The 24,930-nt window shown below is 39.9% G+C and overlaps 1 protein-coding gene across 2 annotated transcripts in view; it reads right to left on the reverse strand.

The window, feature by feature from the left end:
• The window catches only part of Cfdp1 (craniofacial development protein 1), an 85,875-nt gene that overhangs the window by 49,346 nt on the left and 11,599 nt on the right, over nt 1-24,930 (reverse strand). The window contains exons 4-6 of one of the 2 annotated variants that reach the window (XM_027406052.2): nt 24,118-24,245; nt 14,953-15,072; nt 12,828-13,031 (exon numbers count right to left, since the gene is read on the reverse strand). In XM_027406052.2, coding sequence (XP_027261853.1) covers nt 12,935-13,031; nt 14,953-15,072; nt 24,118-24,245 — 345 coding nt within the window. In that variant the 3' untranslated portion in view covers nt 12,828-12,934. Of the gene's footprint in view, nt 1-12,827; nt 13,032-14,952; nt 15,073-24,117; nt 24,246-24,930 lie in introns of those variants that run through there. The other variant, XM_027406051.2, reaches the window with a different exon arrangement.

Consider the following 24,930-nt stretch of genomic DNA (forward strand, 5'->3'; position numbering starts at 1 on the left):
TAAATATTCAGTGTGGAGTTACTCTAATCCCATAAAGAGCTTCCAAGTCAGAAAGCAGTAACTTACATGATTGAAGAGCATGATCAAATGCATGTCTATGATGGGAGAGTAGAGAGAAAGTGATCTGACTGCAGAACACTATGCTCTACTGACTTGTTTGAACTAACCCTCCTCGGGCGACAATTATAAATGCTAGCTAATGGACATCTGAAGGCACCAAATGAGTATGAAGAGGAAGGAAAGGCAGTGCCAGTCCAGTTCCTCAGAGTGCTTCAGTGTTCTCTAGTACAAGCCTTAGTCCAGTAGGAAGAGGCTGGAAACACTAAGTATGTGGGCTTTAGTGAAGTTTCACAATCACGTTAACTCTACTCCCTAGTTTTGTGATGTAATGTTAACTAAGAAAGCAAGATGTCAACCCTGTTACTTTCATGGAAACAAAAGAAGAAAAAACAAAAGAAAATTTTCTATTTAAAAATATTGTGTTATGTGATGTGTGTACAGGTGCCATGGTGAGGAGTCTGGCATCCTGCTCTACTGCCTTGTCTTATCTCCTTGACACAGTGTCTCACTGTACCTGAAGCTCGACATTTCAGTTGTGCTTCCACGCTCTGCTTGTCTCTGCCCAATGTTAGATTACAAACATACAAGGTCATTTCCTGCTTTTATATGGATGCCGGGGACTCAAAACTCAGGTCCTTAGGCTCATGGAACAAGTGCTGTTACCCACTGAGCTCCCTCCCCAGCCCATTTTGTTTTATCCCAGGCTAGAAGTTGTGATGTAGTCAAGAATTACCTTGAACTTTCAATCATACTACCTTTACCTCCTGAGTGCTGGGATTACAGGTGTATAACCATGTCCAGCTAGAAGAATAATTCTTTAAAAAATATTAATTTCATTTGTGTGTATGTGTGCGTGCCACACAGCACATGTGTGGAGGTCAGAGGACAACTCAAAGGAGTCAGTTATCATCTTTCACCATGTAGTTCCTGGGGATTGAACTCAAGACTGTCAGGCTTGGCAACACGCCCCTTTATCCACTGAGCTATCTTGCTGGTCCAGAAAAAATAATTTTTATGAGCTCTTCTGGACCAGAATGTATATTAAGATACCCTATTTCATTTCACTCTCAAAACAACTCTATCAAGTTAGATATTATGATTTCAATAGCCGTGGAACCTCCATGGGACCAAAGTAGGCCCTCTGTATGTGGGAGACAATTGTGTAGCTGGACTATCTGAGGGGCCCCTGACTGAAGGATCTATCCCTGGAAAATGAGCTGGCTTGTTGGAGCCCATTCCCTATGGTGGATGCCAACCTCAGCATTTGTCCCTTGGGAGGGGCTTTGTCGACCTCCCATGGGAGCCCTTACTCTGTGGGAGGAGTAGATGGGAGGCAGGCTGGGGAGGGAGGCAAGGTGTGATGGGAGGAGGGGTGTGAGGGAGAACTGTGGTTGGAACGCAAAATGAAATTTAAAAAAAAGAAATTATGATTTCATCTTTAAATGTAAAAGAAGCATAGAGTTGAGCCAGGCAATTGTATCCAAGTCCAAAGCATAAAAATGATACTCTGTCTTGCCAGGGTGTTGGTGGCACACACCTTTAATCCCAGCACTTGGGAAGCAGAGGCAGGAGGATCTCTGTGAGTTCGAGGCCAGCCTGGTCTCCAGAGCGAGTGCCAGGATAGGCTCCAAAGCTACACAGAGAAACCCTGTCTCGAAAAACAAAACAAACAAACTAACAAAAGATACTCTGCCTACTTCCAAAGGAAGCAGGACTACCATAACACAGTTCTTTTCCCTCTACAGTAAAATCCAAGAGCCCCAAAATAACAGCTCTAAGATTTCAGTCTAGAGTGACAAGGAGCTAAGAACCCAGTAAATAAAAACTCAACACAATCTAATGGCAGCACAAGCTTCATGTATGTGGGCTTCTTATCTGCTCCTGAGTAACTGAGAACTGCTTAATGGGACCACACCCATGTTTACAAGATGGCTGCTGCTCAGCCTCCATAAGCTGCCCACTGACAAACTCACAACAAAAGCAGGTCAAGACCTGGGCACCATTTATCTTTTCATGAAAGAATCAGTAAGAATATAAGCAAGGAACTCTGCCCCTGCCTTGAAATCTGCATGGCAGCTCATTCCCTGAACTACTGGCAAACCTCACTCAATTTTTCCTTTCACATTTTGTTTCACAGATGAGATCTTTATCACTCACCAATTTAGACTCAATCAAGTCCCAAACCCAGACAAACATACGAACCTTTTATATACCTGGTTGAATTCTAGATAATCAAGAACACACGTGTTAGCAAGAATAAAAGCCCCAGCAAGGAACATTTTATTTCCAATGTTCCACGTGCAAACTGTTCACTAAGGAAGAAAATTAACTTTGTCAACTTAGGAAAAAGAAAACAGCTCACAACCTCACTATTTTAAATCAGATCACAGGCTTAATTCCCCATTCAGGAACAGACAGTTCTGGCTTGGAGGTAGAGTGGTGATGGTTTGCTGGGTGCATCTTTATGCAGCAACTGCTCTCACCCATCCAACTATATTACTTGCTCTGACAGCCCCTTCAAACCTGGGTTTACTCAGTTACACTTGCTAAGAGGAAAAACAAGCACATTTCTGGACCACGTTCACAAAAATAACACAACAACCCATTTAACACCTTCACTTGTCTGTCATTACTTCATCCATTTTTGCTTATACTCACATATTCATTCTCCTTTCTCTGAATAAAATGGCCAACTGAATTCTTTAATATGCAGAAGAAATAAAATAATTCATAGATATATCTTTATTACTGAATGCTTATAGGAAGGTCTAGAACAGATCTATCCAATAGACATAGAACTTAAAATTCTATAGTAGCCATGTTAAAGTAACAGCACGCTGCTTAGAGACCACTACACCAGACAACAGAGGCCTGACACATGGTGGCTCACAACTACCTATAACTCCTGTTCCAAGGGACCTGACTCCTTCTTTAGACCTCTGGGGATACCAGGCATACATACGGTGCACGTACATACATGGAAGAAAACACTCATACACATAAAACAAAATAACATTAAAATTTAATGTTTTTAAAATGAAAAAATAGAAAGAATGAGTAAGACCAGAAGACACACTTTACAAATATGTACACATGCTAAATAGCCATTTGAGAAGACATTATCCATACAAATTTTCAAGGCAACGTAAGCAAAAATGACAGGAAATACCATTTCATATTTACTGAAATAAAAGATTGATCACACCAAATGTAGACAGGATATGGGCCAGTTAGAGCTCTCATGAGCCAATGGCAGTAAAATAAAATGGGACAACAATCTTGGGGAATTGCTTTAAGTTTGTTTTAACATTAAATAGTTTTATTCTGGTTTGGCATGCCCATTCCTAAGTATTTATCCAAAGGAAGTAAAAATGTTTGACTATGGAAGACTGAGTGACTGAGCGTGGTGATGCATGCCTGTAACCCCAGGTGGAGTCAGGAAGATTAGGAACTTAATGGCAGCATCAGCTATTTAGCGAGTCAAGGCCAGCCAGGTTTACACAAGACAACCTCCCATCACGTCTCCATATCCTTCACCCCAAAAAAGATTTAAAAATAACCATGGGCTGTCAATGGGTAAAAGCACTTTCTATTATGCCAGGGAATCTGAGTGAGATCTACCTCCAGAACCCACTAGGTAAAAGGACAGAACCAAATCCCTAGAGTTTTCTTCTGTCTTCCACACAAAGGAGAATTTTTAAACAATTAAAAAAAAAAAAAAAAGGCATTAACCAGTAGAATGGATGGACACAATCCGCTAAATTTATATACTAGAGATAAGACAGGAATAAACTTTGTTTGTTTGTTTGTTTGTTTTTTGAGAGATGGTTTCTCTGTGCAAGGGCCCTGGCTGTCCTGAAACTCATTTTGTGGACCAGGCTGCCCTTGAACTTAATAAAATCCTGTTTCTGCTTCCTAAATGCTGGGATTAAAGGTATGCTCCACCACTGTCTGGCAGAAATTAACTTCTAATACACATACCAAGTACAAATCTCAAAAACACCAAGCCAAAGAAGCCAGGAACAAAAAGTAAAATAATGTATAGTTTATTCAAATGAAGTTCTGAACTAGAGAGAACTAACCTAGCAAAATAAAACCAACAGTTGCCTGTGACAGAAGTATAGGGCAGAACTAAATGGGAAAAGGGTATGAATGAACTTTCTGGAATGATGGCATAAAACATTCTATTTGAAGCTTGGGAATAAATTGATATATGCAATTGTTAAAACTCACTGAACTGAACAGTTAAGGGTCCTGTGATAAGTAACTACTTCTTGTCTTGAAAGTTTCATGCTATGGGACCAAAAAAAGCAACACTCAACAGACACTGCTAAGTCTATAGTGAACAACCTTACAGATAAAGAGTGAATCTGGAGGATTCTTACTCAAATGTTCTCATCATCCTTTAGCATATAGTGACAGGAGCCCACACAATCTCCTCAGTTTTACTAGTTAGTGACTTATAAATGAGATGAATGCACACTAATCACAACTAAGATGACATGCTTGTCTCTGAACTCTTACTTCTAATGAATGTCCAAATAAGGGTGCTGGCTAAGGTAACAAAAAAAAGGAAAGAAAGTAAAGAAGAAATGAAGTATGAGAGAAGATACAGAAGATGCTCGAAGTGTTAGGAAACAGTCTAGTCAGTCGAGCATTGAAGGAAACAGGATACGAAGATATTCATCATGTTTGACTTGAAAAGGAAAACATAGAGGTGGAGAAGTTATGCCTCCCTGGACATGATGGTGCACTCAGGAGACAGAGGTAGATGGATCTCCTTCAAGTTGGGGACTAGCCTGGGCTACATAGCAAGTTCCAGAATAGTGCCAGGGTTACATCGTGAGGACAAAACAAACAAAAAGAAGTTATGCCCCTACTTTTCGCCTCCTCCCCACAGTTTCCTAGAAGCAGTAAGAAGATTCTCCAAAGATACAAACAGGTGCCTTAGCACTACATAGAGTATCATGCCAAGGCATAATCTATACCACCCAGGAACTTTGTTTATTGCTACCAGTCATAGCATAAATGCTTTGGTAATGGGGCATGGATATCAAAATCCCTTCAGCACACTTTAATCTGGCACCTGTGCTAAAGGGAGACAACTTAAGGGCTTTCCTGTTGTCCAACAGACAGCCAAAATTAAGTGCAGGAAAGGCGGATGGAATACCATGTGTTTCCTGGCTAGGAAACAAGGCTACAAGGCACATGGCAGGGCTTCTTCGTATTCCAACAAGGATGTGCATTGTGAAATGTTACTGTGGAAACATTTCCACAAGCCGACAAGTCGACGTCAAAGAAGGGAAATAGCAGGAATTGCAAAATAGGACTGTGGGATGAGTAAAGAACTTCCTACAAGTCTATGCTTGAACTACAGTGTGAGTAAGCCAAAGTGTCATCCCAGTCACATTTCAGACATTGCAAACTGTTCCATACTTGGTTATTTGCTGAACACAGCTACAGAACCCAAATTAACCTGCTGTTATGACTAACACTGAGAGAAGAATACACACTCATAAAGGATAACAAGTTTCCAGAGACCAAAGTTTACCTGTTGCTTTTTTGTAAATGTGATACTAAAAATCACATAAGCGTGTGTGTGTGTGTGTGTGTGTGTGTGTGTGTGTGTGTGTGTGTGTGTGTGTGTGTGTGTGTGTGTGTACACAGTTTTACTCACTTCAAATTCACCAAATGCGATCCACAGCTCTGTATAGTTGTTCAGTGTACTGGCTAATTTTATGTCAACTTCACACAAGCTAGAGTCATCTGAGAGAAATGAACTTCAATTCAGAAAATGCCTAAAATGAGGCTGTAAGCAAGCCTAGAAGGCATTTTCAATGACTGATATGAGAGGATCCATACCATTGTCGGTGGTGCCACCCCTAGGTAGGTGGCTCTGGGTATATAAGAAAACAGGCTGAGCAAGCCATGGAGAACAAGCCAATATACAGTACTCCTCCAAGACCTCTGCTTCAGCTTCTGCCTCCTGGTTCCTGCCAAAAAGTTCCCACCCTGACTGTCTTTCAGGAGGGACAGTGATGTGAAGTATAAGCAAAATAAATCCTTTCTTCCCCACGGTGTTTTTGGCCATGATATTCGTCATAGCAACAGAAACCTAACTAAGATGCTCAGAAACATGAAAAGAAGCAACAGGGTATCTGTGTTTAAGATAAACTAAACATTTGCCACATAATGACCTAGAAACTAGACAAAGTATATCACTATTTAAAATTCACAAAAAAAGAAAGGGAACCTCTAGACGGCTAGACTTAAAGGAGGAAGTGGAAAACCACAACAGTGCACATGACCTGACAGAATGACTGAGAGGGCTGAGAGATGGTTTTAATAACTTCCGGGCCTGGGTTTTATAAACCAAACCAAAACAGGACTTGTCTTGGTGTTACAGAGACAGAGCCAGAATCTAAGACTCTGACTGGAGTGAAAGAATGGACTAGGGAAAGAAACACTCAACCAGTGCTGCAGGGGGCCCAGCGGAGCTCATCTCTGTTCAGGTTAGAAGCAAATAGAAAGACAGGTCTTGTTTGAGAAAACTCATATGGATTTGGGATTCAAGACTATAATCCTATATACAATACCTCAGTGTTCCAGGGATTCTAAGTCACAAATTTACATTCAAAATTATCTTGAGCCAAAACTCAAACCAGGGCATCAAAGAAACAAATTCATACCCATTTTGGAAAATACAGGTTTAACTACTGGCCTTAAAAAAGTATCATCATAAGAGAACAAACAGAATAGCTTTAGAACCCAAGAAACTCCTTCCAGTAAAGAACCCTAAGGTAGAAGTTACAAAGGAAGCTGGGCAGTGGTGGTGCTCCAATTTAATTCTAGCACTTGGGAGGCAGAGGCAGGCGGATCTCTGTGAGTTCAAGGCCAGTCTGGACTAGAGAAACACTGCCACAAACAAACAGAATAAGAACCCACAAAAAACAAATGTGAAAACAAAGCAAATAGGGATTTAAAAAAAAAAAAAAAAGATCCCAAAACTCAAAACTTAGCCACTGAAATTAAATGCAATGCACAGATTTAACCAGATTAGATAGTACTGAAGGAAAAGTGAAGACATAAACACAGTTCAGAAATGAGGAGGTAGATAATATCAAAGAGAAGTTAAATGATACAAGGAGAGAAAAGAAAATTACTTGCCTAATAGGAGTTCCAGGAGAGAGAATGCAAAGGATGCATTAGTCAGAATGCCAGAGAATTTCCCAGGCCAGATAAAAAGTTACCAAACCTCAGATTTAAGAAACAAAACATAACCTACCCCAAAACTGAAAGATAATAATGTATGATAAAGGAAATGAGTCCTTTTTAGCTACCACATAAAGTAACTTAGAAAAGAAAAAGAAAAAAGTGGCTAGAAGGATGGAATTCCTTAACATCAAGCTAAAGAATCTGAACTAACAGGAAGCAAAAAGGGTAAATTTTTTGGGCAAGTAACATGATTTGAACTGAACCACTGCCTAATTATCTTGGCAGTGACTTATTGGATGGATACATAAAGAGAAACTGTGGGTTTTAAGTAAATTTAGGAAATGATTACAACATTTCAAGACTTTGGAATATCCTAAAGACATTTAGGGACTTATCAAAGAACACAATTAGAAGAACTTATTGGATGGGTATAGGGTGGGGAGCAGAGATGAACTCTGAGGCTTGGGCCCAAGTGAGTAAGAGCACAGTGTACAGTATACTCCCCTTGCCCCTGAACACATAGTATGGCTGTGCAGATGGGGCTGCTGGACTGAAAAGAGGCTTTTGGCAAGCCTAACATCAGGGTTTACTACAAAGGGCCCAGGAGAAGAGAGAGGGAGGGAGGGGGCCTTGAATTTGAATGATCCTGGGAAGAATGGCACTGTGCCCAACAATTACCATAATAAAGAGACTTTCCTCAAACTTCTGGCTATGGAGAAAAATCCTTTATTCCTCCACACTTTCAAAGAGCTGGACTGAAGGAAGGGCTCTCAATTTAAAACAGAAGGCATGGCAAGGCATGAGCTTCCCACTCATCCTCATCAGCAACTGCTGCAACTGGTGTCATGTTCAAATACAGCTTTTATGGTCTTAAACATTCATACTTATTAGGTCAAAAGACAGATGTTTGGTTAGAATCTGTCATTTTCTCACCTCTTCTGTTTCTTTAGGTTTTTCTAGCTCAACTATTTTCTTCTTTTTAAAAAATACTTATTTTTTATATATACAGTGCTCTGCCTGCATATATGCCTGCATGCCTGAAGAGGGCATCAGATCTCATTGCAGATGGCTGTGAGACACCATGTGGTTGCCAGGAATTGAACTCAGGACCTCTGGAAGAGCAGCCAGTAATTAACCTCTGAGCCATCTCTCTAGCACCTAGCTCATCTATTTTCTAAGTTTTAAATTATTTCATCTAATATTTACAACAGATTTGCTTGAATAGTAGGGCTTTGGCAAGAACCCAGGACCATGTAACTGGATACAGCAAATGCAGACTTCAGGCCAGCCTGATGTTCAATCCCTAACCAAAATAATTAGAACACAGCTGCTCAGCCTCTCAAAGAAGGAAAGTCCCTAATCAAAATTAAAAATTGAATATATAATGTGAATCTTGCTATATAATTACAACCATCCACAAAAGAGTACTAGGATTCTTTTATCAGAACCTTGATCAGAACATAGGACTCACTGTTAAACATGCTCCAAATGATTGGCATTCTTTACAGATATTGGAACAGTAACTTGCACACAAAAGTGCCTAAGACCAGACACATACAGCATTTTGAAAGGATCAATATTAATAACGCAGCTCCCAAATTTCTCTCTATAAAATTCAAAGATTTTAACCTGAACTTTATTTTTTTTTTTACATTTACTCATTTTTGTTTGAGGAGAGGAGAAGGTTAAGAGTACTTTACTACATCATGAGCATAGAGGCTATTAGACAACTTGTGGGAGTCTCATCAGGTTTGCCAACAAGTACCTCTAGTGGTTGTGCCATCTATCAGCATGTCTTTATTTGTATTTAACAACAAAAAACCTCCATAAATAAAGCTATGTATCAAAAAAATGAGAGAGCAAAATAATTTTCTAAACATAGTAGAGTTGAAAAAAATTCTAATTTAATATATCTAGAAACTGCACAGAACAAAGAAATATCATATCAAAGACTAATTAAACAAAAGAAAAATGTATGAGCCGGGCGTTGGTGGCGCACGCCTTTAATCCCAGCACTTGGGAGGCAAAGGCAGGTGGATCTCTGTGAGTTCGAGACCAGCCTGGTCTACAAGAGCTAGTTTCAGGACAGCTTCCAAAGCCACAGAGAAACCCTGTCTCAGAAAAAAAGAAAGAAAGGAAGAGAGAGAGAGAGAGAGAGAGAGAGAGAGAGAGAGAGAGAGAGAGAGAAATGTACAACATCACACGGTCTTGGGAATGAATACTTCAAGCACCTGAGAGCTGCTTCCTAGGATTAATTCTGCCCTCTAGTGAATGCTCAGTGATCACTTCTGTAACTAACTGGGAGACTACTCATTCCTAGAGCATCATAATGCGCTCTTTAAATGAAGGTCTTCACCTCCTTGTTCACAAATCCATTCTCAACGGTATCCTGAGAAATTCTGCTAGTACAATAATTTCAAGTGCCTATTTTGCACACATGCAAAAGGATCAAAGTTCTTCACTATTTTTCACACCAGGAGAAGTATGACAATTGAGAGTAAGAATACAACAAAATGGCTAATAATATAGACTCTCTGGCATGCTAATTTTATTTTTTGATGACTTCACCTACAGATCTTTCATTGGTATGTTATTTTTTGAGACAGGGTTTGTTAATAGCCCTGGCTCGCCTAGAACTTGTTACATGGATCAAGCTGGCATCAAACTAGCATCGATCTATCTTCTTGCCTCTGCCTCCCAAGTCACCACACCTACCTAGAGATTCATTTTTAGAACAGTTTAAGAATACCTTAAAGAGGTTGGAGAGATGGCTCAATGGTTAAAAGCACAGCTACTCTTGCAGGGGACACAGGTACAATTCCCAGAACTTACATGGTAGCTCACAACCATCTCTAAGTCCAGCTCTAAGGGATCTGACATATTCTTCTGGCTTCTGTGGATATCGGGCACACACATGGTACACAGACACATGTGCAGGTGAAATACCCATACACATATAGTAAATTTTAAATAAATTTGGGGCTGGAAAGAGGACTCAGTGGTTAAGAGCTCTAGATGCTCTTTCAGAGGTACTGAGTTCAAATCCCAGCAACCACATGGTGGTTCACAACCATCTATAATGAGATCTGGTGCCCTCTTCTGGTGTACAGACATACATGCAGGCAGAACACTGTATAAATAATAAATAAATAAATCTTTAAAAAAAAACTTTTAAAAAATTTAAATAAATTTAAGAGCTTATTCTAGTGACTAACACACAAATCCTTGTACAGATATACCCTAAAACAATGAAAACATACAATAACACAAAAGTTTGTACATGGATGTCTACAGAAGCATTTACAGTAGCCAAATGTAAAAATCATCCTAAAACCATTAATTAGCACATACATAAACAAAATGTAGTATAGTCTTATAATTATATTATTCCACAAAGGATATAAATAAGAGTAAAGTATAGATAAATGCTACAACATGGATGAACACTGAAGATACTATGTTAAGTCGAAGAAGCCAGACACAGGAGCTGGGGAGGTCCCTCAGTGTTCAGTAAGACTTACTGCTCTTATAGAAGAGCCAGATTTTGTTCCCAGCACCCACATGGCAGCTCACTAACATCTGTAACTCCTGTTCCAATAAGGAATCCAATAATCTGGCTCCCACAGGCATACACATGGAGCAGACATACATATATGTGCACCTATACACATAAAATAAATAAATAATCCTAAAAAGGAAAAAAAGCAAATATTGGAATTCCACTCATGAAATGCCCAAAATAAGCAAACCTAGACCCAGAAAGTTCATGAATGGGATTTAGGATGAAGAAGGGAGAGTGACTAGTAACAGGTCCAGTGTTTCTTTCGTAGGTGACAAAAAACGATTGTAGTTGCCCATTACTAAGAATATACCCTTGAGTTTGCCAGAAACCAATGAGTGGTAGAATTCAAATTGATAAGTTACCTAGTAACACATTCATCTCATTAAAATATTTTTTGGTTGCTTTTGTCTGGGTTTGGATTTGGACAGATTTGGTAGCACTCACCTAATGATTGAGGCAAGAGGATTACAGGCTTGAGGCCAGCCTAGCTATATAGTAAGACCCTTATTAAAAACAAGCAAATAGCCAGTGGTGGCTCATGCATTGGGGAGGCAGAGGCAGGCAGATCTCTGTGAGGGGGCCAGCCTGGTCTACAGAATTCCAGAACAGCCAAGACTGCTATACACAGAAACTCTGTCTCAAACAAACAAACAAACAACAACAACAACAAAAAACCCAGAAAACCAAAAAAAAAAAAAATCATCCAACTATACGCATTATAAAAAATCACTCTCATACTGTTAGAGGTCATGTTCGCTGGAACATCTACTTCCTCTATTTTTAAATAAAATAATTATCAACAAACTTTTACTCATGACATCCTAGACATTTCTGTTGGGACCCAGCTGGAGGTCTTACTTCTTTGACTGAACCATTCAAAGGACTTGGCTTTGGTATGTGTGCAGCTTTTAATATACATTCAACTATAAACTTATCACTAGAGAAGGAAAATATGAACATATCCAAACAACAAAACAAAAACAAGACAACTAGAGTCTAATCAAATGCTAGAGACATTTCCTCCCAATACTGAGGCTATGTCTAATTCCTGGTAATTTACGTAAAATGCTCGTTACTCTTTATCAAAAGTTAATGATTATGCTTATTTAAAAACTAAAACAAGCTAAGTCTAAAAAAACAAGAACAAGACAAAGCCACATGGGAAAAATATTATCTTTCAACCTTGTATTTTATTGCTTTAGTTTGTTCCCAATCTATATAGCTATAGTAATTCAACAAAAACAATCTGTGCTTATAGCAAGGGTTGTAAGTTTTGATGAGAGTAATAGAGTAATAGATGGTAGAGTGGAAGAAAAGAGCAAATGGGGGCTGAAGCCTGGCTAGCTACCAGCTAGTAGAGCTAGATGCAGCAAGAATTCAGTGTGTGGAGGAAGAGAGATATCAAGAGGCCTGGATGATGAAGCCATGGGAATTTAGACACACTAAGTAAGCATTGTACTTTCCTCTACCAAATGTTAACAGCCCTCTAATTAAAAGAGGGCTTACTCCATCCCCAACACACAAACTCTGGCTTTTTATAGCCTAAGCAGCATGCTATTTTAAACATGTAGAGGAAATGCACTTTCAGTTACAAACATTGGCTCCTCTGCATCTGTCCTTATTTGTCACTCAGAGATGTGCAGCAGGATGTTTTAGTCTTTTGCACTGGTTTTCCTGTATTGCTTAAATCTGTTTAGAGAAAAGGAAAATACACCATTTCTATAAACTGGAGCAGCTCCCAAAACGGGGAGAAAAAAGGCCAGGGAAAACACTTTACTGTATTATATTTTTTTATATTTTAGATGACTCCTGCAAATTTCTCCCTTGAAAAGACCTTCCATACTTAAGTATATGGTATCTGTTGCAGATTCTAATGTTTTCACTGATAAAATATCCAAATCCCAAAGCAGATGACTTCCTCTAGCATTCCAAGCATTTATAACTTTAAAACTTTTTGAGACACAGGTCAGAAAAACAAGCAGATCACCCCTGAAGGCCATGTAATTTATCAGAAATTCAAGGCATAATACTGTACCATATGTAATTAAAAGTCCCATATTGGCTGGGCAGTGGTGGCACATGCCTTTAATCCCAACACTAGGGAAGTAGAAGCTGGAACATCTCTGTGAGTTCGAGGCCAGCCTGATCTACAGAGCAAGTTCCAGGACAGTCAGGGCTGTTATACAGAGAAACCCTGTAACGAAAAACCAAAAACAGAAAAAAGTCCCATATTCATGCACTTTTATTGGATACTTAGAACATATTCTTATACTCTGGTATATTCCATTATAGCTTTCAAATAAATTGATTTTTGACAGATTTCATCTTATGCCTTTTGTAAGGGAGTCAGTAGGTCATTAATCCACTGAAAAATATTATACTAGAACAGCCGCCAGCAACTGCTCCTTTTCTCAGCTGCCCTTTACCCAGGAGTTCTCCTGTACAGTCTCAGGACGACTCCCTCCTTAACAAAATTTAGTTAGACCCCTCTTAGCCCTTTTCTCAACTAAGCCTTGACAATGACCTTTGTCTATGCCCTCTAGTCAATTTAAAGAGACTGTCCTATGCTGATATCTAACCACCACAGCTGCCTTTAACAGGAGTCTTCCATAGCAACAACACTATTAATGTACAACAGAAATGGTGAGTAGTGCCGGGCATTGGTAGCGCACGCCTTTGATTGATCCCAGCACTCGGGAGGCAGAGGCAGGCAGATCTCTGTGAATTCGAGGCCAGCCTGGTCTACAGATCAAGTACCAGGATAGGCTCCAAAGCTACACAGAGAAACCCTGTCTCAGAAAACCAAAAAGAAAAAAAAAAAAAAAAGAAAAGAAAAGAAATGGTGGGTAGTAATAGTATCATAGAGGATCTCTCTTCCCTTTGACTCCCTTTCTGGGTCTCCCTGGAATCACTTCTCACATAACTGACTTGCATGTAAACCTTTGTCTCAGATTCTGCTCTAGGTAAATGCACCCTATGTGACATACCACTGTAACAGTATTATTCAGAGTTGGGACTAAAAGATGGAGATTTGCCTACACAGTTTGATAGGAAAACTGGGTGGATTTTTAGTGTGAGAAAAAACTGTAAAACATTCCTGCTTGCTAGGCATCTTGACACACTCTTTCAATCCCAGCATTCAGGAGACAGAGGCAGGCAGATCTTGGTGAGTTTGAGACCAGCCGTGGTCTACAGAGTTAGCTCCAGTCAAAGCCAGGCCTATATAGTAAGACTCTGTCTCAAAAACAAGAAAACAACTTTCCTGTCCACAGCAAAGGTGGGCATGTTAATGAGGTGACAGGCCCATCTGTAAGGTCAAAGAAGCCAGCTTAGGAGCCTAGCCTACCCAGAACTCTCTGTTACAGGTGTTAGCTGGCTAGTTAGGGATATTCATGTGATGTTGCCTATGATCATTTCCCTAGAGCCCTTAGCCCTGGGTTTCTCTTATTTACTCCTTATATATGCTAAGAAGACAGGAACTTTTGCTTTTCAAGAGAAAGAATTCTAGTCTTCAGCTAAATATAACTAAAGTATGGAAAGCTCAAAAGGAGTAAATCATCAGAGTTTCTTTCTTTTAATAATTTTTGACTGCTCTGAGACAGGAGCTCACTCTGATACTTAGGCTGGCCTTGAAATTCTGGGCTCAAGTGATTAACCTCCACCTACCTTAGGCTCCCAAGTAGCTGGGACTATAGGTATATACAACCCTGTGACCACCTGCTGATTTTCTTATGTTCCCTTGTCATCCTGGGGAGGGGCGGGCACAGATGGGGACAGGGATAGATGGACTAAGTACTCAATTCAAACATTGAATATTCTAATGAACTGCTAATATTGTCATGAAAAAACTATTATTTTTTAGGTATATAATTTTTATGTTCAGCTTTGTGGTTACCTTCTTTCAAGCTGGGATTATTAAATAAGCAACCTATGACTAATTTTTTTTTCTAGCAAACTCTATCTGGGTAAACACTTCCAACAAGGCAGAACATAAGTTTTATTCCCTAGCTCAGAAAAGGAGTGGTGACAGCTACAGTTGGAAACAGGCTTTCACACAGATAAGAGTTTCCTTTCCCAGAGTGCCAAGTACACCTGGGACTGATGGAAATACTCACCCGGACCCAGCAGGGAGTGCTGCTGCTGCTGAAGTGACAACTGCCTGAGGTTTTTCTTTCTCATTTTGCTTGAGGAAAGATTTGGCTTCCTTAGATGCAGCATCTACTTCCTTAGTCACCCTAATTCAAGGAAAGAAACAACAATTTTTTAAAATTAATTTTTATTTAAATTAAAAACAATCTGGGGGCTGGAGAGATGGCTCAGCGGTTAAGAGCACCGACTGCTCTTCCGGAGGTCCTGAGTTCAATTCCCACATGGTGGCTCACAACCATCCCTTATGAGATCTGGTGCCCTCTTCTGGTGTGCAGATATATATGGAAGCAAATGTTGTATATATAATAAAATAAAAAAAGAAATTAAAAAATCAAAAACAAAAACAATCTTATTTTACATACCAATTCCAGTTCCCTCTCCCATTCTCCCCATCATCCCACCCTCTAGAAATAACAAATTTACAAGTGGGATAAGAAGCAAAAACTGTGGCAAAGGAAATAAATGAAAACTAGGAACATACCACTGAGTTTTCAATAAATTCTGGCCACTGAGTCTTATAACAATTAAAGTTCACTCCAGTAGTTTTACAAATAGATGCTTTCTCAGACTGATATGAACAAAGAAACAACAACATAGTGAAATGTTATGCACGTCTTGTCCATTACATCTGTCAGGGTGAAGACTTCAGCAACCACTCCTGAATCTCAGCTCACTTGGTTACTAACACAAAGGCTGCAAAGACCCCTGTACTACTCCTCACCTAATAGATCAATATTAAGACTCAAAGGGCCAGTGAAAGGTGAGATGGAGGGATGGAATACAGGGACAAAAGCACTGCCATCATTTCAAGGAGAAAAGCAAACAACTGGAAATACTCCACAAAAGATTCCTTCATGCTTTACACCTAAAACCTAAAGACAAAACACAATCTCCTAAAACTGGGCAAATCAGAACTACTCAGGGAGCCTCAGAATGTAACACAATCCCACCCAATTTCAAATTTGGAAAAACTGCATGGGTGCATGCCATTAATCCCAGCAATGGGGAGGCAGAGTTCTTTGTGAGTTCGAGACCAGCCTGGTCTACAAAGCTACACAGAGAAACCCTGTCTCCAAAAACCAAACCAAAACAAAAAACTGAATTCTAAAGGATGAAATAAGGATACTTAAGACACCTCATATCCCAGGTAAAAAGAGGAGAACATGTAATACATGCTTCAACATGTCAGAGCAACAAAAACATTTGAGGAATTTTGTTTAAATTCCAATCTACCAGTATGCATGTCCAAAATTACAGTCAGTCCATTAAATATTCAAAGACTGGCCAAAAATGATAGAATAAGCCCTATAAATTTCATCTATGAGGGTATACAAGTCTCTACCACCTTCCAGGATAAATTTTCTAATGAAGGGCCACCTCACTGCTGCTATGTATGTAAGTGGCACCTAGTTAAGCTTGGAGCTAAGATGACACAAGTCAAATTCTAGATAATACAGGGACACATCAGCCACACCCCAGTTACAGCTGAGGCTGGGGTAGTTTGCTCTATAGCATTAATATACCAACAGGAAGATCATTTACATTCCTAAGTCTCAAAACTGAAATCTAAGGGGTTAAACTACTTATTCAACTATCCAGAGACTACACAGCAATGATAGTGTGTATTCTGCAACAGAGAGTAGTTTTCAAACTGGATGTCACACGTGCTCTTCCAGAACCTTAAGCAAACCCCTTGAAATCAAATGGGGGTTTATGGCTTTCTCATTTAAGGGAGTTCTGTGCAAGTGGCTCTATAGGCCTTTTAAGGCCTTTATCCCCTGAGAATGTATCTTTAGAACTCCTAGCCTAAAGCTACTCTGCAGCAGAGATCACATGGAAAGACCACACAGACACAGATGTCTTCTTAGCCCCAAGATATCTGAGTCCTTAAGCATCAGAACTAGAAGAAAATGATCTTTAATATGGTCCCAACCACTGTTTGATTACAAGTGCACAAGAGAGCCTGAGCAACAGCTTACTTGGACCTATTGGCCTCTGGAGCTATGAGAAATTGTAACAGAACAGTTAGCTGTTTTATGCAAGCCAATAAATTTTAGGGTGATTTGTCCTACTGCTAAATCAATACCCAAGCTAAACCTGCATCAAAATATTGGGTTTAATGCAGATACCAAAATACCAGATTTCGAACAACTAGCCTTTCTTACCTCAAAACACAGGCTATGTTCCCACCACTGCTAACACAGAGGGATCCACAACACTGAGAAAATGAAAACCACAGAAGGACAGGCATGAAGAATGAAACCCCTTCCTGAAATTAGAAGAATTAAATGAAAAGCCACCCTAAAAGGCTATATATTTCAGAGGGCTGACAGAGCAAAGTGCTAACAAACCCATTATGTTCTTAGTACTACTTAGCACTACTGTGCTGTGCTACTGAAGCACAGCTTGCTGCTCAACCACAGTAAAGCCTGTCTGAATTCACGCAATACACATTTTAGGAAAAGGGAAAAATACAACAAATTTGCCTAGAATTGAAGGATGAGTTTCAACAAAGAGCCACAGAACACTTGACTGACACAGCAAACTTTTTTTGTTTTGTTTTGTTTTTTCAAGACAGGGTTTCTCTGTGTAGCTTTGAAGCCTATCGTGGAACTCACTCTATAGTGAGTTGGCTGGCCTCGAACTCACAGAGATCCACCTGCCTCTGCCTCCCGAATGCTGGGATTAAAGTCGTGCACCACCAATGACCGGCCACAACAAACTTTAAAGGATTAACATCTAAGCTGAAATTTTGGAATGCTATGATATGAAGAACAAGTGGCCCAAGTAACAAGGAGATGAAAGCAGCAATCACGTAACTTAAGTTAGTTTTGCCATTCTTGTTTTACTACAGGACTGACAAGACTGGTACATACTTAAGTAAACATTTTCTGGAAAACATCCCAAATGTTAAATATTAGACATATAAAGAAATATAGATTCTGCCATCAAAAACTCAATCCAGCAATACGGCCAACTACAAAAGAAAAAAGACAACCCATGCCATACAGCAAGTGTCACGGAGTAGGTGTGGAGACAATATAATCCTTGGGAATGCCCTTCTTAATTTCTTGTGCCAAAGTTTATCCATACCCACCAGAAAACACATAAAGTGAACTGGGGTATTTCTAAGGAATCTGATAGCTGACACAAAGTTAACAGCAGACTACTCTGATGAAAACATCCCTAACAATGTTACTCTTCCTGACATTTTGTCTCACAACACAGAGTCTTCGTGTCTGGTCCAAGCTGGCTCTCTGCTTGTGCTCAGACTCCCAAGGTTGTCAGAAATGTAACTTCACTGTTAAGAAGCTATAGCACGACTTTTAAGTACGAGAATGGTTAGCTTACAACCCTCTCATACATGAGTGGGACTGCTAATAGGAAAAGGCCTATTATTAGCAATAATTAATTCATTTGTTTTTAGCAGAAATTCCATTTTAACTTCATTTCACTCACTCAACTTCCTGAAAAGTCTTTATTTGGACAGAACTTTTCCATGACTGGGCTTTTCCAAAAGGTGAATCACTTAGGAAAGTCTGAGCTCACAGGGTCAGCTGGTTATGCCATAGAGGAGGGTAAGAATGATCATTTTCCTCTCTTCCCCAAGGCTTTAAAAAATTACATAGTTTTCATGGAGGAAAAACAAAATAGCCAAATCCAAAATTTTGCCATTACAACAAGTAAGTTTTAATGGAGGAAAAACAAACAGCTAAATCCAAAATTTTACCATTACAAGTTAGAGAAACTAAAAGACTAACTTCATGTTAACACTACCTTATTCTTAATTCTTATTCCTCCCATTAGCTCTTTCACACCCCCCACTTTCTCTCTCTCTCCCTCTCCCTCCCTGACCACCCTTTCTCTCTGAGACAGAGTTTCTCTCTACAGCCCTGGCTGTCCTGGGACAAGCTCTGTTGACCAGGCTGGCCTTGAACTCACAGGGATGCGCCTGTCTCTACCTCCAGAGTGCTGAGATTAAAAGCATGCACCACCACTGCCTGGTTACTCTTTCACATTTCTTAAAGATGCTATGATGGCATTAACTTGATACAAAGACAAAAAGGGAAAACAAAATAATGGTGTTAAGAGATTAAAAGATGTGCTCAAGCTGGGTGATGGTGGTGGCGGTGGCGCACACCTTTGGTCCCAGCACTCTAGAGGCAGAGGCAGGCAGATCTCTATGAGTTTGAGGCCAGCATCATCTACAGAGCAAGTGCCAGGACAGGTTCCATAGTTCAGAGAAACCCTGTCTTGAAAAATCAAAACAAACAAACAAACAAACAAAAAAAAAAAAAAGAAAGAAAGAAAGAAAAAAGAAAAAAAAAAAAAAAAGAAAAGAAAAGATGAGTTTAGACCCAAACACCAAGTTTGTTGTCTGGGTTGTCAGTTGAAGTTCAAATAGCCTAAGATTCTTCAAGAAAGTTTCTTATAGTATCTTAAACAGTATGTTTTCAAAAAAGTTTTACAATAGCCTGGTGGTAGTGCATGCTTAAGTCCCAGCACTAGGGAGGCAGAGGCAGGTGGATCTCTATGGGTTCAAGACCAGCCTGGTCTACAAAGTGAGTTCTAGGACAGCCAGTGCTATTCAGAGAAACTGTCTTGAAAAAAAAAAACAAAAACAAAGTCTTGCCAACATAGCAACTATTAACAGGTTTAAATGTTACATAAGTATACATAATGTATACTATTATGAGTAGATATTATATATATACATATACATACATGCTACATATACATCTCCAAGGTTGACCTTGATCTTCCTGCTTCCACTTCCCAAGTGCTTGGGATTACAGGAGTGCACCACCACAGCAGGCTTCAACAAGCTTTCATATTCTTTATGGGGAAGGAGTTTGAGAGACACTCACTTGTTCTGTTATATATTTCTATAATGTATAAATTTTTTAAACTAACATGTATTACTGTGAAGTATAAATAATTAGTGAAAAGTGCCCGTATCCTGTTTTATTTTTGACAAGAGACACGGTGCTGCCCTCTTCTGACAAATGGTACAAATGGCAGGTTCTCTGAGTACTATTTACAGCTGCCATCTACTTGCTTCCAAAAGTGAGGAGTGACAACACATGTCTTGGATCCCAGCACTTGGGAGGCAGAGACCTTGGGATATCTGTGAGTTTGAGGCCAGCCTGGTCTACAGAGCGAGTTCCAGGACAACCAGGGCTACACAGAGAAACCCTGTCTCAAAAAGCAAACAAACAAAAAAAGCAAAGAGTAGTGGCACATGACTACTCCCAGCACTTGAGAAGCAACAGGCAGGAGAATCAGGAGTTCATTAGAGCCTATCTCAAAAAAGAAAAAGGGGAAAAAAATCTGACATACTAAATAATGTTTATAAACAAGTTTATGAAGTTCCTAATTTGATGAGAAATTTACTGATTTCTCAAAGCAATTTCTAATCAGCTGATTGTGTTTTCCATGGAGACCTTCCTGTGGATATTTTTTTTTGGGGGGGGGGGTTACAAAAGCCCTTTTATAAAGCAATTTTATTTTATTTATTTATTTATTTTTGGTTTTTCGAAACAGGGTTTCTCTGTGTAGCTTTGGAGCCTATCCTGGCACTCGCTCTGGAAACCAGGCTGGCCTCGAACTCACAGAGATCCTCCTGCCTCTGCTGGGATTTTATCCCTCCCGAGTGCTGGGATTAAAGACGTGCACCACCAACGCCCGGCTCTATAAAGCCATTTTAAAAAAAAACAAAACAAAAGGTTTACAAAAGAAAAGAAAAAGATACAGAAAATAACTTGCTTCATATGTATCCAAAAAGAAAGAAAAAAATAAAGGGGACAATGCCAACATGCTCAACATAAGAGGTTCTTTTCCTTACTTTTTTTTTTTTAATGCAAAATACAAGCAAAGGATACACATACTTAAAACAAAGGGATCCAACTTGAATCCTGTGGATATTCTACATTACATATGGGAAGTGATCTCAGCCAACACAGGCTTTGAGACACACTCTTACCATGCATGTTGTCCTAGCTGAAACTTGCTCTGTAGACCTGGCTGGCCCTGTTTGTTTGTCTTTAATCCACTACTTAATGCTACTAGTATATGCTTGGGTGTGGGGAGTCCACTGGAACATGGAGAGTCTCTCAGGAGCCACATCCCTCTCTCAGCAGCCATCAACTGCCAATAGCTTCTTAGCTAGGAGTTCAACGTTGTGACCCTCTGGCAAAGGCTAGGATTGTGTCTGGATCATCTTACGAAGGCTGTGTGCACGCTGTCACAACTGCTGTAAAATGAGTTCTTATGTGCAAACACGTGTGTCCAAAAGCTCCATTTCTACACTATTTTTACAGATTTCTAAATATTGATGGCTTATTGTCAATGTTGTCACTCCCTATTGGATAACTGCAGTATGATTTCTGCAGGCAAAATACATTACTAATTTACCCCATCAGTAATTATATGACAGACCCCAAAGTGGCTAATTACCAAGGGTGTCTTACAATGGAGAGCTTTGACAGATACTGCCCATGCCCCCTAACTCAGCATTAATACTGGGTTCCTGAAGGACAGCTAGCACTGCCAGTGCAGTATTTTTGTCTAAGGCAGCAATTCTCAACCTGTGGGTCATGACTCCTCTGGGAGTTAAATGACCCTATCACAGGGGTCACCAAAGACCAGCAGAAAACACAGATATTTACATTATGATTCATAACAGTAGCAAAATTATAGTTATGAAGTAGCAATGAAAATAATTTTATGGTTGGAGGTCACCATAACATGAGGAATTGTATTAGATAGAGTCATGGCATTAGAAAGGTTGAGAACCACTAGTCTAAGGTGATTAACTGGAAACCAAACGTACAAGGAAAAACAATAATCCAAATTGAAGTGTGTTTTCCAATACAAATGGTCTGAACTCTTTTTTTTTTTTTTTTTTTTTAATTTTTCAAGGCAGTGTGTCTCTGTATAGCCTTGGCTGTCCTGGCACTCTCTCTGGAGACCAGGCTGTCCTCAAACTCACAGAGATCTGCCTTGCCTCTGCCTCTCAAGTGCTGGGATTAAAAGTGTGTGCCACCAACACCTGGCTGATGTCTGGACTCTTAAAAGACCAAACCCACTATTTAATCTTGACTGTTATAAGAACAACTAGAGGGGTGGAGAAATGGCTCAGTGGTTAAGAGCACTGACTGTTCTTTCACAGGACCTGGGTTCAATTCCCAGCACCCACTTGGCAGCTCACAACTGTCTATAATTCCAGTTCCAGGGGACCTGACACCCATCGCAAAGTGCCAATACATATAAAATAAAAATTAATCAAATTAAAAAAAAAAGAACAACCAGAAAGAGTATCAATGGAATAACTGGGGTCTAGAAGCCCCATACGTAGATCTACTCAAAATATGGGCGGCAAAACTGCCTGTTATTGGTGAAAAATGAGAAAATCTTGGAACTCAAAAGTCATCTATTATTAGCCTAAGACAAGAGGTACATTAACTATGCATGGAGATACCTGCTTGAACATATTATGGTATTCATACTTAGTCATTAGAATCACTGCACTGTAAAGAACAAAGATCAGTTCAGTTAGATTTGAACCGAGTCACTTGTATCACATCTGTCATGCCAGGCAAACTGAGTTCAATTCCCAGGACCCCGTGGTGGAAAAAGAGCCAACTGCCACAAGTTGTCCTCTGGCCTCCATACATGTGCTGTGTGTGATACAATGAGTGTCCACATCCTCTCATAAAGACAGACAAAATACTGAACAGTGGTGAATCTGAATGACAGAATGTGAACTATGTTCACTGTCATACTATTCTTACAGCACTGCCCTAAGAACATTTCAGAAAAAAAAAAAAAAAAAAAAGAGTGAATTTGGTACTGGAGAGATGGCTCAGAAATTCAAAGCACTGACTGCTCTTCCAGAGGACTTGAGCTCTATTCCTAGAACCCATATGGTGGCTCACAACCATCTGTAACTCCAGTTCTTACATCTTCAAGGACCAGGTATGTACACAGTACAGACATACACACAGGCAAAAGACCCACACACATAAAATAATTAAAAATAAATAAAATAAATTTTGCTTCACACAGTAGCTCATGCATGTAATCTCAGCATCCAGAAGGCTGAGGCAGATAGAATATTGTTACTTCAACCACCCTGGACTACATAGTGACAGTCTGGGCTACAGTAAGACCCAGTCTAAAGAAATTTTTAAAAATTTGTGATCTGGGGCTAGAGAGATGGCTCAGTGGTTAAGAGCACTGATTGCTCTTTCAGAGGATCTGGGTTCAATTCTCAGCACCTACATGGCAGCTCACAACTGTAACTCCAATTCCAGGGGATTTGACACCTTCACACCAATGCACATAGTGCTCTGTACTATTTATAAAACTGAAAATATAGCCAGGTGGTGGCATCACACACATTAAATCCCAGCACTAGGGAGACAGAGAGGAGGATTTCTATGAGTTCGAGCCCAGCCTGGTCAACAGAGTGAGTTCCAGGACAGCCAGAGCTACACAGAGAAACTCTGTCTCAAAAAAACGACACCCACCTAACCCCCTACCCACTCTAAAAAAGAAACAAAAACATTTAGGGGGAAAAAAATCCACCTGTAAAGAACATACACACATATCGTTCTTGTCACTAGTCCCTACACTCTGTGCTATTTTCATGGCATTATCAAGTATTACAAATCAGACAATGTACAGAAAAGGTTATATGTAGGTCATATGCTGACACTATGTAATTTAATGTATAGACTTAAGAATCTGAGGACCCACTGGGTGGTGGTGGCACACACCTTTAGCCCCAGCACTCAGGAGGCAAAGGCAGAGGCAGAGGCAGAGGCAGAAGCAGGTGGATCTCTGTGAGGTCAGCCTGGTCTACACAGTGAGTTCCAGGACAGCCAGGACAACACTGAGAAACTGTGTCTTGAAAAACCATAAAAAGCCGGGCAGTGGTGGCGCACGCCTTTAATCCCAGCACTCAGGAGACAGAGGCAGGTGGATCTCTGTGAGTTTGAGATCAGCCTGGTCTATAAAAGCTAGTTCCAGGACAGCCTCCAAAGCCACAGAGAAACCCTGTCTCAAAACCACAAAGAAAAACCATAAAAACAAAACAAAACTCTTCCTTGTAAATCAAATCCTCTTACCTCACTTCTTCACCAGCAAAGTCAAATACCTTGGTAATTTTCACTTTTTCTGATTCTTTAGGCTTCTCCAGCTCATCTGCTTTGACCAACAGTTTATTTGAACTAGTCTCTTCATTTTCCTCTACTGCCTAGAAAGAAAAGAGTAAGAAATGGAATCAAGCCTGTAGTGATGCACACCTTTAAGTCTAGCACTCAGGGGTGGAGACTTGAGGATCTCTGCTAGTTTAAAGCCAGCCTGGTCTACACAGTGAATTCCAGGCCAGTGAGAGCTACATAGTGAGAATCTGTCTCAAATATAAATAAATAAATCAGTTTTATCAAGGTATAAGACTAAAAGAACTGCCTGAACATGCTGTTTAGAGTTGTTCTTCCATATTTCATTTCCAATCAGTTAAAAATCACTGGAGGGTCTGGAGAGTTGCCTCAATGGTTAAGAGCACTGACTTCTCTTCCAGAAGACCCAGGTTAGATTTTCAGAACCCATAAGGTGGCTCACAACCACCTCTAACTCCAGTTCCAAAAAAACCTGATGCCCTCTTCTGGCAATCATGGGCACTACATCCATGTGGTGCATAGACATACATACAAGTAAATCACCTATACACACAACATAAAATAAAATGGGCTTATTGGAGAGGCTGGAAAGATGACTTAGCAGTAAAGAAATCTTTTGTAGAGGCAGGAAGTAGTGGCTCATGTCTTTAATCCCAGCACTTTGGCGGCAGAGACAAGCAGTTCTCTATGAGTTAAAGAACAGCCTGGTCTACAGAGTGAATTCCTGAACAGCCAGAACTACATGGTGACACCCTGTCT

This window comes from Cricetulus griseus, chromosome 3 (genome assembly GCF_003668045.3).
Source record: "Cricetulus griseus strain 17A/GY chromosome 3, alternate assembly CriGri-PICRH-1.0, whole genome shotgun sequence".
Classification (NCBI taxonomy): domain Eukaryota; kingdom Metazoa; phylum Chordata; class Mammalia; order Rodentia; family Cricetidae; genus Cricetulus; species Cricetulus griseus.